The sequence below is a fragment of the Tarenaya hassleriana genome, unplaced genomic scaffold (assembly GCF_000463585.1).
Source record: "Tarenaya hassleriana unplaced genomic scaffold, ASM46358v1 Cleome12, whole genome shotgun sequence".
Classification (NCBI taxonomy): Eukaryota; Viridiplantae; Streptophyta; class Magnoliopsida; order Brassicales; family Cleomaceae; genus Tarenaya; species Tarenaya hassleriana.
Window position 1 is genome coordinate 2,772,205 of NW_010962392.1, and position 16,173 is coordinate 2,788,377.

The 16,173-nt window shown below is 43.5% G+C and overlaps 5 protein-coding genes across 7 annotated transcripts; 1 reads left to right on the forward strand and 4 right to left on the reverse strand.

The window, feature by feature from the left end:
• Positions 1-388: 388 nt before the first annotated feature.
• LOC104806722 (probable pectinesterase 68) lies at positions 389-2,105 on the reverse strand. Its single transcript, XM_010531749.2, has 5 exons — positions 1,747-2,105; positions 1,382-1,571; positions 1,090-1,296; positions 768-1,006; positions 389-689 (listed from the first exon to the last, which is right to left on the reverse strand). The coding sequence occupies exons 1-5, from the start codon at positions 2,040-2,042 to the stop codon at positions 533-535; spliced, it is 1,089 nt and encodes a 362-aa protein (XP_010530051.1). The 5' UTR covers positions 2,043-2,105; the 3' UTR covers positions 389-532.
• Positions 2,106-3,200: 1,095 nt separating this feature from the next.
• Positions 3,201-5,845, reverse strand: LOC104806721 (ras-related protein RABA5a). Of its 2 annotated transcripts, none has more exons than XM_010531747.2 (5): positions 5,633-5,845; positions 4,772-4,821; positions 4,547-4,621; positions 3,971-4,396; positions 3,201-3,760 (listed from the first exon to the last, which is right to left on the reverse strand). In XM_010531747.2, the coding sequence occupies exons 4-5, from the start codon at positions 4,308-4,310 to the stop codon at positions 3,426-3,428; spliced, it is 675 nt and encodes a 224-aa protein (XP_010530049.1). In that variant the 5' UTR covers positions 4,311-4,396; positions 4,547-4,621; positions 4,772-4,821; positions 5,633-5,845; the 3' UTR covers positions 3,201-3,425. The 2 variants fall into 2 exon arrangements, with proteins under 2 accessions (XP_010530049.1, XP_010530048.1); XM_010531746.2 differs by having other exon boundaries at positions 4,547-4,631.
• Positions 5,846-6,678: 833 nt separating this feature from the next.
• LOC104806730 (cytochrome b561 and DOMON domain-containing protein At4g17280) lies at positions 6,679-8,295 on the forward strand. Its single transcript, XM_010531763.2, has 3 exons — positions 6,679-7,472; positions 7,551-7,805; positions 7,891-8,295. Exons 1-3 carry the CDS (start codon positions 6,711-6,713, stop codon positions 8,194-8,196), a joined length of 1,323 nt encoding a protein of 440 aa, XP_010530065.1. The 5' UTR covers positions 6,679-6,710; the 3' UTR covers positions 8,197-8,295.
• On the reverse strand, positions 8,270-12,170 carry LOC104806729 (putative MO25-like protein At5g47540). 2 transcript variants are annotated; one of them, XR_770656.2, is made up of 12 exons: positions 11,636-12,170; positions 11,025-11,186; positions 10,793-10,911; positions 10,583-10,657; positions 10,301-10,394; positions 10,123-10,182; positions 9,926-9,994; positions 9,724-9,822; positions 9,561-9,605; positions 9,237-9,339; positions 8,651-8,814; positions 8,270-8,394 (listed from the first exon to the last, which is right to left on the reverse strand). XR_770656.2 is itself a non-coding variant. In XM_010531762.2 (11 exons), exons 1-11 carry the CDS (start codon positions 11,762-11,764, stop codon positions 8,738-8,740), a joined length of 1,032 nt encoding a protein of 343 aa, XP_010530064.1. In that variant the 5' UTR covers positions 11,765-12,170; the 3' UTR covers positions 8,470-8,737. The 2 variants fall into 2 exon arrangements, 1 of the variants encoding a protein (XP_010530064.1); XM_010531762.2 differs by lacking the exon at positions 8,270-8,394 and having other exon boundaries at positions 8,470-8,814.
• A 611-nt stretch (positions 12,171-12,781) lies between these two features.
• On the reverse strand, positions 12,782-15,209 carry LOC104806731 (tonoplast dicarboxylate transporter). Its single transcript, XM_010531764.2, has 6 exons — positions 14,671-15,209; positions 14,111-14,588; positions 13,992-14,035; positions 13,817-13,912; positions 13,220-13,730; positions 12,782-13,003 (listed from the first exon to the last, which is right to left on the reverse strand). The coding sequence occupies exons 1-6, from the start codon at positions 15,112-15,114 to the stop codon at positions 12,969-12,971; spliced, it is 1,608 nt and encodes a 535-aa protein (XP_010530066.1). The 5' UTR covers positions 15,115-15,209; the 3' UTR covers positions 12,782-12,968.
• Positions 15,210-16,173: the final 964 nt, after the last annotated feature.

The following is a 16,173-nucleotide window of genomic DNA, read 5'->3' on the forward strand; positions in this document are numbered from 1 at the left end:
ACTATGATGGACGGAGAAAAGAAAAAAAAAAGGAATGGAAAGTAAAAATAGACCGAATAAAAAAAAAAAAAAAAAAAAAGGGAGGCTAAGCGAGAAATGACTCTCAGAAACGGAGAGAAGAAAAATTAACCCACGCGCCTATTTTTCTGAATCGACGAAAAAGGGCGAAAATCCCGGATTATAGCCCGGGGGTTTTGGGTCCGTGGCATCCACGCGCGGGAGATGCGAGTGGGCATTTTACCTTCGCTCTCTGCGGAACCCATTTATGATGGGCTTTTCATTGGGCCTTCTATTTGGTTTATTGGGCTTACATTTGAGGGTTCGATTAGACATAATTGGGCTATTTTGCTCGGTCTTCAGTCGTTAAATTTGTAGGCCCTAATGAATATGGTCGGGACAATTCCGTTGGATGCTCGTTTCATAGGGCTCTGGCCGGTCAACAAAAAATGGAATTCGATTACAAATTTTCTATAATAAAAAAAGGGAAAGAATAAATGGAATGGAATGGAATGGGAAGTAAAAAAGGGGGAGGCTAAGCGTCCTGAGGGGAGATCCAATGGCGGCCGTTGACAAAGCTCTTGGCAAGGAAAGGATGGGCGGAGTCGTAGTCCAACTCTCTCGCCCATGACACTCCTCTCGTCGCTGCTGCTCCTCGACCCCAGCACTTGTATACCCCGAAATACACCGTCCTGTCATATATATATATATTCAGTTATATATATATATAAAAGATAAGATAAGATAAGGAAACAAGGGAGTTTACTTACTTGGTCTTGTTGCCGGTACGGTCCAAAGCGTCCCAGCCGCCGGGAGCGACAAGAACGTCGAAGAAAGTGTAAGCGTAGACGATGCGAGAGTACTGACCCATGGCACGTCCCACGTACAAAGGCCCCTTTCCCGTCACACGACATCCCACAAATGTGAAACCCGTTCTCTCATCCTTCGACCTCCTGTCCTGCGCCGCTATCGACCCGAATCTCCTTGCTATCGAGTGTATCTCGCACTCCTTTATTATGCATATACACACCCACAAAACATTAGTAATATGAACATTAAACTAATTAATTGAAGAAGAAGACAAGATTATACTTTGTACATGGAGCGGCCGTTGCCGAAGATGAAGTCGATAGAGCCTTGGATGTAACAGCGCTTGAAGTAATGGCGGCCGGCGTCGTCACAGAGTGTGTCCTGTGCTCCGTAGAATCCGCAGTCGGAGAAGTAAGCCTTGTCCCCTGCTATCCTGAATGCCACCGCCTGCCACCCTTCCATCCCTGGCATCGGCGCCGGCGCTGTATTCTTCTCCATTTCATTTTCATTTCCATTTCATTATTATTATAATTATTTCCAAAATTATAAAACAAAAAAAAATGTATATGTATACCTTGAAGCTGATATTCCTGGCGGAGAAATAATTGGCGAATACTGTGACGGAGGCCGTGTGGTACGTACGGAGCTGTTGGCCGTCCGGGCCTCGGTCTGACGCACGGTCGTGCCACTCTATCACCGTCACCTCCCTCCCCGCCCCCTCAAATGTTATGTACGGTTTCGTCGCCGGAACCACCACCTTCTCTCTGCCCACCCAACGCCGCCCCATTACACGTCAATACTTCAAGTCCCACGTTCATTAAAGAAGAACTCATCTTGATCACGTGCATGAGCTATGCTCACTTTCTCAAGAAGATTTACATGTGTTCATATATATATGGAATTGAGTGAAAGGGAAATCGAGTTTGTTTTTCAGATTACTTGTAATATCCGGGACTGATCTTGAGGATGATGGTCATGTTATTGTTCTTGGGAACGGAATCGACTGCGTCTTGGACGGAGCGAAACTGACCGCCTCCATTGACGTCGATGGTGATGACACGGCGGCCGACAGGTCCCACCCACTTGTGGTGGTGGCCGTGGCGTTGGTGCTCTGCTGTGGCGTTCGAGCATGCTGCAACAAATGAATTGCGAAATGATAAGAAATTCAATACAATGAATAATAAACACAAACTTGAGAAACGGGAATGAGAATGTGAATGTCTGAGATTCGCCATAGTGACTGTGAACTGAGAAATCAACGGGCAGATAGTGTGGAATAGTGTTGGTGAGTAACGGTCGAATGGTAGGTCTTCTATATTTATAAGCCAATCAGTTGAGGGAATTCAAGTTTTCTTCTCTTCTTTCCAACGGTCAAATTTTGTTGTTTGGACACAACACAAGGCGTTGGACAAAACTCGAGATGTTTTGTCTTCGAATGTGTTGTCACGATGTGTATGTATTGGTCCCTTTTTCAACCCTAGCCTCACGTGCCTCTGCATGCCGCCCTAATTGCATCCATGTTGTAATAGTTAGATTCTTAAATATTCGTAGGTGTTATTATATTCGTTATACCACGTCCTCGTGCCCATGGCCGTGGATATATAATATATGCTACCTGGAGCGAGCTAGCATAAGGAACCCACTCTCTCTCTCTCTCTCTCCTCACTGCTGTTTTCTTCTATATATATAACTTCATAAAATGAATCGTATTTCTAACGAACACCCATACATATATATATATATATAGATATATTTCAGTAATATTAGATGGATCTAAACACGTGATTAGGTTTGGTTTAAAGCCCAGCAGATCATATACTAATATTAGATAATTAGTTAGATGTGAATTAGGGAGTAAGTGGAAGGAAAGGGATGGACCAAGCATGGGTGAACACGTAAATTTATTGGGATCACGTGAAGCGACGAATGGGTCCCACCGTAGTTCATCACTTGGTTTTTTTTTTTTTTTTTGAACGTTGGGAAAAGGAAAGGACCAACAAACCTTCTGGGAGAGACCGAAGGGACCATGACAAGACACTCCGTACGATACAACATTTCCTTTTGTGACGAGACTACCCCTGACCGCCGAAAAGTGACAAACTCAGAATGTGAGGATCTATTCATCATTGTCCGACCAACCGGGACCCTTGCATGACACATGTGGGCCCCAAACGCACCTATTATTTTCAACGAAAATAGATAAAGAATGGGCCGGTCTGGGCCGGACCTTAGAGTACTGTGCATATTCTATACCTTAATTGGGCTTCCGCCTGACCGCAGAATCGGTTTGAGTCGTAGACATAGTAGTTGGGTCCTTTTTTACTCTACGGAGTTACAGCTGATGAGATTATAAGCGTATGATATGACCTTTTCCACGTCAGCTCAATCATGTCTCGCATGTCCATCGTAATTGGCTTTTGATGAGATCATGAATCACATTTCATCAAACGTCACCAAGGATCCATCGTCCATCACCATCGCCAACTTCAGAGGAGGTGTATCACAGTCTCAGAGCTTCTCTCATGAAATGAAAAACAAAAAGGAAATTTACAGATTGACGATGGCTCCTACGCTTGCATCAGCAGCACCCAAAAGGCAAATCTTTTTTTAGCACATGGTCAAGCAGCCGAACAGCACCAGCCTTTCTTGGAGTCGGTGGCAGACTCTCCAGCCCCGTCATGGATGATGACCTTCTTCCCGTTGCTGAGGGATGCTGGGTCTTGCTTGTTCAGCTCCTGCGATATCACCTTCCTGCTCAGAATGTTGTATATCTCTCTCACCACCGTCTCAAAGGCAGCTGTTACGTTAGACGAGTCCAGTGCCGACGTCTCCATGAAGAACAGACCCTGCGCCTCCGCCAACGCCTTCCCTTCCCCCGTCGACACTTCTCTCACTTCCTTTAGATCACTCTTGTTCCCCACCAAGATCGTCACCACGTTCATATCCGAATGTGCTGCACAAGTTCATAGGAAAGCCATGAATACAACTCCCTGGAGTTGATTTGAACCCAGGCTTTCTGTCTCAGGAAGCAGCTAATAGATATGGACGTTTTACAGTAAAGAGACCCAAGATATTTACATTATCTCTAAAGAGGTATGTTGGCCAAAGAACAAACAGCATTTGGAGATTGTTTAGAAGAGAGACAGAGTTTTGCGGTTCTTACTGTGAAGCTCGTTGAGCCATCTACCGATGCTGTCAAAAGTCTGTCGTCTACTGATGTCATAGACGAGAAGAGCTCCAACAGCACCGCGATAATATGCAGAAGTGACAGCCCTGAAACGTTCTTGACCTGCTGTGTCCCATATCTGCGCCTTGATCTCCTTTCCATTGATATCCATCTTCTGTGTCTGGAACTCTACCCCTATAGTTGATTTTGAATTGGGATAGAATTCGTCCCTCGCAAATCTTGCTAGCAGATTCGATTTCCCCACTGCAGAATCACCAATGAGGACAATCTTGAAGAGGTAATCTTCACTCTTGTCCTCCTCCGAATAAAATGCCATGTCCTTTTTCCGCTTTCACAGCTCCTCTAGAGAACCATATCTTCACAAATTACTTGTACACAATTTCCAGAGGCCAAATATCTCCGCTAAGAAAGAAAAAAATAAAACAAATGGGCCAAAGTGATGAAGAGAAGAGAAGAACAAAGACAGTTAGGCAAAGGAAACTTCTGAAAACAGGAAGGTATAGATTTAAATTGTTACAACAATAGGGTAAACAAGAGAATCTTTTAAGTCACCTGTCTTGTCAGGCCGTCCCCTTGAAGGTTTTGTCAACAATTTCACTAAATTTCTTGCCTTTCAATGCTCCGCCGCTACAAAAATCTATTACAATCAACAAAGTGCAGATTACAGTATTGCAGCAGATCTAAGTGATCTGAGCAGGCACACCTCTATATATGCCCCAGCCACGGCACACCGCAATCACCTCTTAACATATAGGAAAATATTATTCGATCGCTCACCTGGGTGTAGCCCGGTGAGAGTAAAACAGGCTCCAGTTGTGAGCTTGGCCCTGAAAATACAGGATAAAGTCATTGACTTTCAAGCCATTCACAAGGCTCCAGTTGTGAGCTTGTTTGTACATATCCCCAAAGTTCAATGTAAGATAATTTTGCAAAGTAACATTCTTTCTTTTATTGGGGGAAACTCCACAGGCTCAGACAGACATAACTAGCGCGGGCCCTATGCAGCCAACACTTTATCTGTGCATCACACAAAGTGCAACCAAACACTGTATCACATTCTCAGTCTTGTCCATCGGCTCAGACCAAAGATACTTCCACGAAATAATTACTCCATGAATAAAGAACTCCCAAACTCTGTTTGATCGGAAATCAGGGGTCAAAACACATTTCCCCGAGGATAGAACAACACAGCTACTGGAAACAGAAATAAATAAATCTGAGATCTGTGACAAAAGAGAACAAACCGGTGGTAAGGCACAGTGCTCGGGATCGAACTATTTTCTAAACAGCAAAATCTAAGAAAATAGCGGTAGAATCGTAGAAAAGATCACCAAATCGCAGGAATGGGGAATTTTTGATCGATCAGAAAGCGGGAAGAGGAAGTCAAGTGGAGTTTCTTTTTCTAACCAAACAGAAGTGCACTGGAAAACCCGAATCCTGAGTTACAGGAGAAACCGAAGACATTCCCGTGAAACGTAAGAAAACAAACAAGCGGATCATGTAACAAAATCGAAATTTCTCTGAACCATTTACCGCTGCCAAGGAAGGCCTAACAAAAGCCGTAGATAGGGAAAGGCATTGTGGGAAAAACAATCCTATTTTCTCGGGAAACGAGGCAATTGCTGGGAAAAGACATACCTCCGACGTTCCCTCAAGAATCGACGAAGAAATTGGGACAGGAGGAATAGATCTAAGGAAAGCAAACGGACGAGATGGACCCAACCCCCAAATGCAGTCGATCCGAAGCAGGAAAAGGAACAAATCCAACGCGCCTTCTGGGAAACCAAGAGGCTTCTTGCAAGCTGCAACTCTTGACGAAACGAGAGAGAGAGAGATCAACCCGGGAATTTTCAGTTTGGGTTCGGACGAGTAATAATGATGGGATGGGCTGTGGGTTTCACATTGGGGGCCCAAAAAGGGCCCATTAGAATTATTTCGTGATAGTGAAAGCAAATCTATACATGGGAAAGGATGACCCCATCCCCATTCATCGAATTCCAAATTTTGTCGTCTTTTTGCATTGTGTATACAGTACGTATGTGAAGGACTTGAACCACATCTTACTCTAAAACATGAAATCGTTTATCTTCTTATGATTTTTGGCTGGGAGTGTTGGGTTTGGTTTGAAATTTTTTTACTCATTATACCAAACTAAGTCGAATGTTAATCGGTTCGATTCGGAACAATTTTATTATACAAATATCAATCAAGAACCAGTGAGTTAGATTTTAGTTTCGTTTATAAACACCAAACATGAATCAAAAGGGGAGGCAGGTGAGCTGATATGGGTGGTGGTGGTGTGGTGAGTTTGACCAACCCCTCCAACTCCAACCTTTTGACTTTCTTGCCTTGGAGTTTTGCATCTGTCCACTTTTGATTATATTATACCACATAGTACATACCATATAAGATAGATTAATTTCCCATCTCATTTCACCCTCGTACAAAAAACATGATTGGTCAGAGAGCTTTTGTTAAAACAGAGGTGGAGTTTTTTTTATTTAAATGCGATAATACATACCATTAGAACAAATGAATTCCACAAGTGTTGAAAGAAATTTGTTAGGGGGGAATAAATGAAGGGTGGGTTTCATATGTAATGTATAGAAGAAAAGCCCTTATCCATCAGACACACTAACTAACAAAACCTAACCCCACTTCCCCCTTCCCCCTTCAACCATCTCCTTTATTCCCCCCATTGGTTAATTACAGGTTAATGCTCCACCTAATCTCTCCCTTAATTCCCTCTTTGTTTCATTATATTCTCCACGTTTCCTCTCTATATATTAACCCCAACTCTCTCTTCTCATCTCATAATTCCAAGTTTCGAACCTGTTCTCAACATAACTCGGCGGTTCTCTCGCCCATTTCCATGGAAAAATTCTGGAATCTTACGCTACTTCTCTCCGTTTTGACCTCCATTACGGTATACTCAACAGCTGAGAGATGCTCAAGCTACCAGTTCTCGAGCAACCGTGCGTTCGAGTCGTGTAATGAGCTCCCTGTTCTGGATTCATTCCTCCACTACAACTACGACGCTTCGTCCGGAATTATGGAGTTGGCTTACAGGAGGACGAAGGTGACGACGGGGAGATGGGTTGCATGGGCAGTGAACCCGACGTCCACAGGCATGGTGGGCTCTCAGGCCATCGTGGCTTACCCTCTGCCCGACGGCACAGTCAGGGTCTACACCTCCCCCATCAGAAGCTACCAGACCACCATGCAGGAGGGTGATCTCAGTTTCAACGTCTCTGGGCTGTCGGCCACTTACCAGGACAACGAGATTGTCATATTCGCGAGTCTGCAGCTTCCCGGTGGAACGATCAATACGGTGTGGCAAGATGGGACTGTGTCGGGGAACACTCCTCAGCCTCATTCCACATCTGGGGATAATGTCCGGTCCATCTCCACCATCAATCTCATCTCCGGCGTGTCTGGAGCCGTGGGAGGAGGGGGTTCGAAGCTCCGGAAGCGTAACGTGAGTTTTTTCGGCTTTGCGTTTTCATATTCTTGTGTTAGCAAGGGGGAGGTCTAAAAAAGCGAATAAAAATGACAGATACACGGGGTGCTGAACGGGGTGAGTTGGGGGATAATGATGCCAATGGGGGCCATAATCGCTCGGTACATGAGAGTGTTCGAAGCAGCGGAGCCAGCGTGGTTCTACCTCCACGCTTTCTGCCAAGCATCAGCATACATAATAGGAGTAGCAGGCTGGGCCACCGGCCTTCAACTCGGAGCTGAATCAGCCGGCATCCGATATGACACCCATCGAGCCATCGGGATCACACTCTTCTCTCTGGCAACTCTCCAGGTATACTTGATTATTCTGGGCCTACATTTTTAACGCAGCATCAGAGAAAGAAAGTGTCGTGTCATAATAAACGTGGAAACGACAGGCGTTTGCGTTGTTTCTGAGGCCGAGACCGGAGCACAAGCAGAGGAAGTACTGGAACATATACCACCACACGTTAGGGTATGGGATAATAGTACTGGGAGTGGTGAACGTTTTCAAAGGGCTCGGCATATTGAGCCCGACAAGGCAGTGGAGGGACTCTTACATCGGGATAGTGGTGGCGCTTGCCATCCTCGCCCTCCTCCTCGAAGCTTTCACTTGGTATCTCGTCCTTAAGAGAAGGCGGCTCCAGCAGCATTCCTCCAAATCCTCTTCCCGCCCAGACGCCGGTCCTCGTCCCTTTCCTTAGCCATTCTCCCTTTTTTTTTTTTTTCCTTTTTGCAAAATATGGACCGTATGGTATGGTGTTTATGGATTTCTCGCCTTTCTTGGGCTGAGTTTTTTTTTTTCCGTTTTAATTTTTCACCCTTTATTTATTACATCCACTTTCACAGGGAAACCTATCAAAATATACTCTCTCGCATCTCAGAAGACAGTCCATGCATAACTGCAATATATTTCAACAAAAAAAAAACCCTAATCTTTAAGAGCTGTAAATATCTGTCAGGAATACAATCCAATCTGAATAAAACGTTTTAATAGAGATGTGTAAAACGCATATGAACAGACGCAGTCATGGGACGAGTTCAAACGTTAACGTATTATAGCAAAGATACTAACGGCGTGTACACGTGAACGTATATATATATATAATCCCAAAAACCAGTCCAGATTTCTTTAGTGGGAGAAAGAGAGTAGTGTACCTAACGACATTATCTGATGCTCCAAAAAAAAATTGTCTTACGGAGATTACAGAGAAAGCAAAGAGCCCCTTGTTCTTGGCCGCGTGGTCATGCAAGTTCTCGCGGCTCAAGCGCTGTGATTTCTCTAGCCACCTGAGCTTTGTCCGCCTCAAACCTCTCGTCCTCTGCCACCAAATCAAAACACACGATAATCATGTAACATACATGTATATGCACAAAGGGCTACGATCAGAAACCAAAACGCCATTTGTCTCCTCATAACTCAACTTTCTACTTCTCTATATCGGGTGGGAAGTTACAGTCTCTGCAATCGAGGGAAAAATAATCGGGAGCTACATTAGCTTCTGTACTTTCTTTTAAACGTCCTTTCATTCATATGGACAGGGTGATCGCAAACCAACCCGTAGCCTTTTGGTTTTACCAACAAGGAGAACTCTTGTCACCTTAATTATGTTTTCACTGGGCTACTGAGGATTTCATCTTTTCCTTGAGTTAAAAAGGCTAGGGACAATTTGCATAGTTTGTACATTTTTTTGGTGATATTTCTTGAATGGGTGACAATGCTCGCATAACAAACGTTCCATACCTTTGTCAGGCTTGAAATCAGCCAGCAGTCGCAGAAGCTTGCTTCTGTTTGCCACAAGAATGTTGATGATATCTGGGGGCTTGTTTTGGTTCGCTGCAAATAGCTGTACAAATGTAATAACATCAGGTAATCTTGGACAACATCGGAAGTTTTTTCATTTTTAAAGCTTGGTTAGAATGACCGTTGGCCAATATAACCACATTGAATTACAAGCACAACTGTTGGCCAGCTATTGGCAATTATGTTTCAGCATGTAAGTGGTTGACAATTGATTAGCTTCATTCACAGAAGATAATTAGATATCACAAGAAACAAGATAGATACCTTGAAGACATGAAAAGCTTCAATCTGGATGCTCTTGCTAGACTCCTGAAAATCAGTGTTTCATTCACAGGCTCGAGTTTAGTCCAAACATCAATAAAGTCCTCTGTTGGCAGAATCAGAACGTCAAGAAGAAAAATTTCAGGGAGCAAGTAACGCATCATACTCTAAGAAGATTCATGAGAATCCTTAAGTTATCCCTTGAGCTCACATATTTCGTCATCACTGCTGAATTTGATCGATCCAGTAATATATCACCCAACAACTGTCACAATTAATACAATACCATACATACATCAGTCTATATGTTGGCATATATGCATTTCATGTTTTTGATAAGCTATATAACCTTCTATAAATTAATCTACCTTAACAGCCTGCCGCCTGGTAATATAATTACTGGATTCGAGAAGCTTTGAGTTATACTCGGCAAAGAACTGAAAACAAAATGATAAGTGAAATTCAGGCGTTCAGCAAAACGTGAAAACACGCATCCAAGTAAAATTGGGGAGCTATATGAACTTACCCAAACAAAACACTGGTAACTTAGTAAGAGAGGACTTACCCAATCGTAATTCTCAGCGAGAAACTCAGCAACAGTAGACTTGTGCCTTGTCAAGAGTTCCTGCAAAAAATTTACACAGAATTACAATAATGTTTAACTGTGGCAGATAGGAATCAGGATGAGAAGATCTAAATAGTAATTCAAGTAGAATCTAAACATTGTTCCCGTGTTCCACAACCTTAAAGGTTGCAGCAGCGTCTGCAGCAATATCAAAATTGGGGAGCTGTATGAAATCAAAAAACTTCTGCATGTGCTGTGACTCCAAAACATATCTGAACCCAAAAAAGAGAATGCTTTTCAATATTGTGTCCATTAAAAAACTACGAAATACAGTAGCTATTGTACTTAAGCTAGCTATTGTATATAACTTAAGTAGCATACTGTCATTAATTCTATATAGACAACAACAACAATTGTGTAGATTGTTTTCTGTAGCCACAGTAATATGGTTTCTGCTCACTTTGCAACAGTCTGGTGGCGGATGCACTCCCTCAACATAGCACCATAATGTAAAGCCATATCTGTATTCTCATAGCTGAGACAACACAAACAGATGACCACAGAAAAGACAAATAATTAAGAAGCATCTCGACATGAAAACTTGACTTCTGAGACCGTTGATTAAATGCCTGCAGTGACTTGCTTAATATGACCCCTTCACCAAACTCACCCCTCTATTAGAATATCCATAAGATCAATGTTGGCTTCCAGATAATCAGATGCAATCAGCCTTGAATTGACTTGTTGCCTCTGTAAATTTGCAACAACTTGTGTAGCATCTTTTCTGGCCTAAAAGGGCAATTCCAGATCTGGATGAGTATGAAGCCGAGAAGACTAGAAACATATCTGGCCGTTCTGTCCTAAACTTGGTATCCAAAAGTTAACTCCTTAATCAAGATTACCTCCAAGTTGAGTTTTGGAAGACATCTAATTAGGAGGCGAAGAGTATTTTCCTTGAAGAATTCCTGAGTCAACTGGGCACAAGCTTCCGTGACAGGCTCAGCTTCACTGTTTCCATATAGAATTGACTTCATCTCCCGGATATTCTTGCTTAGTTCCGCCATCTGCAACCAATACCAGCCTCATAGTGAAACCCAGAACCCAGGACCAAAGTTGTTATGAATAATATACAGATTAAACATATCATCCGACAACTACGTACGAAGGAAAATTACATCATACTAGCGAATAAACTATCCGACAATTGCTCAACTGAACAGAAGTAAGGAAAGCTACAGAGGGATAGTTTTCATTCCACAAACTGATTTTTTAAGAAACGGATAATTTTCGGTCATCCTGGTTCCGTCCATACAAAAAAGTTTGAGAACGAATGGGAATCGGAATCGGAATCAGAACTCAGAAAAAAATGGTTTGAGGAGTAAAACAGATGAATTCTCAAATTCGTTAGGGATCAAACGGAAGCGAAAAGCACGTTGAGCGATCAACCCCTGAATCAGATCGGCAATCAGCGAGTGGACAAGGGGATTAAGACGAAAGAAAAACGAATCCAGACCTTATCCTCTCGCTTGGATTCTCGGAGTTCAGGCAGGGAGTCGGCTCGATCAGCGTAGAGGAGGAGATCGCGAGTCTGGCGAGCGATATCGGCCGGAGAGCGAGGCTTCGATTTGAAGAGGGCCTTCATCTTGGCTCCGCCGACGACGTCAGAGTGATCGGTGCCTTCGCCGAAGGATCCGCCTCCGCTTCCGCTACTGCCGCCGAGGTGCTGCGACGAGAGCCTCTTAACCGACTTAACGGAGGCCCCGCGCCCAGCACCTCCCTTTGATAAACACCCCCCTATCCTCCCCTCCTTATCTTTCTCCCCGTGGAAATTCGAATACCAGAAGCCCCCTCTCTCCCTCTCTCGATCTCTATATCTCCTTGGGTTTCTTCTCCATTACCTTTCTTGTCTTTTAGAATGCTGAGATCTCTCCTCTCTATGTTTCCCCCTGAATTTCAGCTGAAGCTTAAATCCCGTAACAAGTAACCACCTCTCTCGCCTTCCTCGGGATCTCGTAGTCGTGGATTTCGGCCGATGATGAAAACGGTATTTATTTTCACAGGGCCCAACTAGTTATATATGGCGAACAAACATTAATTTTATATTTTCTTACCCAAACTTTTCAATTCTCTTTAAAAAAAAAACTAAACTCTATTTTTTATCAAATAGAACCAAACTTTATAAATGTTAATTTTTTTAAACCTAGTATCCGATATCATACACATCGATTTGTGATTTGAATTTTGATTGAGTCTACATGTCATCATCCATATTATCATTTATGTTCGGATTTTATTTAAAAAAACAAAGTTTTAGTTTAAGAAAAAAAGAATTGAAAATTAAAATATTTTTTTTTGTGATTTTCTCTTTTTTTTTTTTGTCTTTTCGAGGAAGAATACCCGACCCACATCATCGTATAACCACTGTTCTGACGAGAATAATAAAAAATCTGGTTAAATGGTGTGATATGCTATTTGTGTTTAGGGTGGTTGGATAATCATTTTATATATATATATATATATGTATATGTAAGTATAATGTGGGGACATGGCCAGAAAGGTGATACAGTTTCCTTCACAGGTTGAACGTTAGGATGCCAAGCTTCGAAAGTGACCAGACATCCACAACGTCACACTTGGCATGCTTCCTTTTTTCTCATCATGATTCGAGAAATTTTCACAATATAAATATTTTTATAAGCATCAAATACGGATATTACAAATTGAAAGGTCGAAAAAGGAAAAAAAAAATGGACTAACCCTCGCATTTGATATACCGTACAAAATATTTACCACAATTAAGATTACGTATACAGGCAGGAGTCAGGACCCGTCCTCCACAAAACTTGTTACACTCCTCCGTTGGCTCCGAACACATAAGCCCCTGCGCCACATCCCAAAACCGATTTTATTTAACTTGCACATATTATATTGAGAAAATCCCAAAAATATCCATACTTTTCAATTTTTATTAAAATAAAATCTAAATTTTATTTATTTTTATTAAATACAACATCAATTTTATTTTTTAGTAAAAAATAAATCTAAATTTTATAATTTTTGTGATTTTTAAATCTAAGGAGGGAGAGTGGAGGGTTACCGAGAGTGGGCATGAGGAGAGAGAGGGAGAGGGTGCCAGCGATCTTGAGGGGGAACCCTGTCTTGAGCATGTCCTTTATCTCTATCTTGCCAGTCGTGAACCCAACTATGTTGGAAGGTGTCCCTGTCGGCAGGAGGAAGGCGAACTGGGCACCGATGGCACCAGGCACCATTAGCAGCAGAGGCTCCACTCCCATGGTTTTCGCTATCTCTATCAGCAGTGGCACCAGCAGCGTCGTGGTCGCGTTGTTCGACGTGAACTCTGTGATGCCGGCGGCTATCGCGCACACCGTTGGGGCTATTGCCCAGTAAGGTGCCGTTTCTAGGAATTGGAGGCCCTTGGATAGGACGCCGGCCAGGCCGCTCGTACGGACTCCTTCCGCGATGGCGAAACCGGCGCCTAGGAGGAGAACTATGTTCCACGGGAGTTTCTTGCACTTGTTCCAGTCCATTAGTCTCTCCCCTTTCCCTTTCTTGTTTGGGATGATGAACAGCAGGGTCGCCATCATCACCTTCACAAATTCATTTACATTCATTTTCTCAACCTACATGCATGGTCATATGGTAGAGAAGAAGAACAAGAAGGAGGAGATCTTACACTGACGGTGCCGTCGCCTGCACGGCCGTGGAAGAGGGCTCCCCACCCTGGAATATCATCCGTGATGCTCCTCGTCATCCACAAGACTATTAACCCCTGCACCATTCGTTCATTTCGTTTATGTTTATGACGAGCCATTATTTTGAAATCCACCATTACCCATTTGGTTCCGTACCCCGAACACGGCCAGGACCATCTTCTCAGCAAACGCCATGGGCCCTGTTCCACACCACCATCCGATCAAAACTAATAAAGATACGGGAATAGGCTACCAAAAGTGGGGGGTTACCTTACCTAACAAGTCGAGCTCGCGCTTGAGATGGGAGCGGTCCAGGTAAGAGGAAAGAGAGCGCCCGGAGCCCTTGGGACAGTAGAGGATGCAGAGAATGGCCCACAGAGCGAAGAAGAGGGAGAGGGCCAATGGGAAACCGAAGAAGAACCACTGGCTGAAGCTGATGGGATCAGCCAACGGGAAATAGGACTTCCACATCCCTACCAGTATGAGGTTGACACCTGTCCCAGTGAGGGTGCTCATCCCTCCAACGGCGGCGGAGTATATGACACCCAGCACCACCGCCCTGCTGAATTTCCCCTCCGCCGACTCCTCCGAACAATTCTCCGGCAGCCTCTGCAGTATGCCTGTTGCCACCGGCATCATCATGACCGCCGCCGCCACATTGTGCATCCACATGCTCACGAACGCCGTCGTCCCGCATATTCCCAGCAGCAGCAGCGGCGCGTTCAGCGGCTCCACGCAGAATACCAGCGTTATCTGAACAACACCAAATTAACTCATCATCTACCCACAAAAGTACACATGTATCACCGTGAGCAGAAAGTTGCAGTGAACGGACGTTGAGGGCGAGACGGCGGTGGATGTTGTAGTGCTCGACGGCTAGAGCGAGGATGAAACTGCCGAGGACGAGGGAGATGACGTCATCCATGTAGGAACGAGCCACGTCGTCGGCGGAGGCGATGCCGAAGAGAGGGAAGAGGAAGAGAGGGGACATGGAGGTGACGGGCATCGGCACAGCCTCCGTGAGCCACCAGGCGAACATCCAAGCCAGCACACCCAGCATCTTCCTGGCGCCATCTCCCTCTCCCTCTCCGCCGATCCTTACATAGAAGCAGAATACTCCGCATAGAAGCGGCCCCAGGGCTATGTAGCAGTTCTTGGCCGTCAATATCGACCTCACAACGCTCGGCCGTTGGATCTGGATGTCACCGGAGCTCTGGATGGGAAGCAGCGCCGATTTTAGACCGTCCGATTCGCCGACGGCCCCGTGATCGCCGTTCATTCTCTCTCCCTCTTTGTCTGATACTTTTTTTTTTCAAGGGGGTGGTGGGAGGATGAATGAAATAAGCGGAAATGATACGGAGGCGGCTTATATAAATTTCAATTCAAATAGTGATTTTTTTTCCTAATTACGGTGGTAGAGTTAATTTATGCGAGCCTTACTATTTACATACCGACGGCAAAGACAATTTGATGACGATATATATATATATATATACAGCCATGCGTGGTCCTTATTTATCGAAAAACTTAATATATATATTATATTCCATAATTATGGTGTGTTGAATGAGATTCATGTACTTTGTATTTTTTTTGTTTTCTATATTCTTAATTGTATCGGTGTGTGTGTGGGGACAGAGATTCGATCCAGATACGGTTGTGTGTTGGACAATCAAACATGTAAACCTATTACGTGGGCCTAACTTCGGTCGTAGTCTCGTATTTACCTCTGCCCCGCCACATATGCTCACATACCAATCAATTCTATTTTTTAAAAAATTTAAAATAATGAAATGACATATTATTGAGTGGATAATCAAATTGGCCCTGCTATATTATATGACTTCTCGGGTTCTCTAAAACGCACCTAAAAATGAATGTTTTTGGAATGAAAATGATTCCATGGATTTTTTTTTAAAAAAAAATCAAAGATAGGACACTGCAGATTAGGATGACAAGTAATTAGACACCATAAAACAATTCTCATACGCGACATCAAACAGGACATGTATCAAACTGAGTCCTCTCCCTCGTCTTCTACGTATGACATCATGTTTACTTGATTTTATAACATTAATGGTTTCTGTGGATACTACTTTAAAAAAAAAATTAAACTATTGATATAATATTAATAAAAAAAATACCCTGTAAGCAAAGTTTTGATATTAAAAGAAAACCCCATTGATGATATTATGAAATAGAGCACCTTTGGCGCTATCCAGACCACACAGTTGGGCGAATCAGGGAATCACATGTTAATGTGCGCCCTTTGGCGATATCCATCCCATACCACATCTTAAAACTCAAAACAACTGATTTTGTAGAGATATTTATGCTT

Excerpts from the sequence above, each read along its gene's own strand:
- LOC104806729 (XM_010531762.2), bottom strand. The coding sequence starts at position 11,764 with ATGAAGGCCCTCTTCAAATCGAAGCCTCGCTCTCCGGCCGATATCGCT. Across the intron at positions 10,912-11,024 it reads TTCCAAAACTCAACTTGGAG|GCCAGAAAAGATGCTACACA; the intron begins GTAATCTTGATT and ends TTGCCCTTTTAG. Across the intron at positions 8,815-9,236 it reads TGATTTCAAGCCTGACAAAG|AGGACGAGAGGTTTGAGGCG; the intron begins GTATGGAACGTT and ends ATTTGGTGGCAG.
- LOC104806731 (XM_010531764.2), bottom strand. The coding sequence starts at position 15,114 with ATGAACGGCGATCACGGGGCCGTCGGCGAATCGGACGGTCTAAAATCG. Across the intron at positions 14,589-14,670 it reads ACCGCCGTCTCGCCCTCAAC|ATAACGCTGGTATTCTGCGT; the intron begins GTCCGTTCACTG and ends GGTGTTGTTCAG. Across the intron at positions 13,913-13,991 it reads TGGTCCTGGCCGTGTTCGGG|GGGTTAATAGTCTTGTGGAT; the intron begins GTACGGAACCAA and ends CGAATGGTGCAG.
- LOC104806730 (XM_010531763.2), top strand. The coding sequence starts at position 6,711 with ATGCTCCACCTAATCTCTCCCTTAATTCCCTCTTTGTTTCATTATATT. Across the intron at positions 7,473-7,550 it reads CGAAGCTCCGGAAGCGTAAC|ATACACGGGGTGCTGAACGG; the intron begins GTGAGTTTTTTC and ends TAAAAATGACAG. Across the intron at positions 7,806-7,890 it reads TCTCTCTGGCAACTCTCCAG|GCGTTTGCGTTGTTTCTGAG; the intron begins GTATACTTGATT and ends TGGAAACGACAG.
- LOC104806721 (XM_010531747.2), bottom strand. The coding sequence starts at position 4,310 with ATGGCATTTTATTCGGAGGAGGACAAGAGTGAAGATTACCTCTTCAAG. Across the intron at positions 3,761-3,970 it reads ATGGCTCAACGAGCTTCACA|CACATTCGGATATGAACGTG; the intron begins GTAAGAACCGCA and ends GAACTTGTGCAG.
- LOC104806722 (XM_010531749.2), bottom strand. The coding sequence starts at position 2,042 with ATGGCGAATCTCAGACATTCACATTCTCATTCCCGTTTCTCAAGTTTG. Across the intron at positions 1,007-1,089 it reads ACGGCCGCTCCATGTACAAA|GAGTGCGAGATACACTCGAT; the intron begins GTATAATCTTGT and ends TGCATAATAAAG. Across the intron at positions 690-767 it reads CGTACCGGCAACAAGACCAA|GACGGTGTATTTCGGGGTAT; the intron begins GTAAGTAAACTC and ends TATATATGACAG.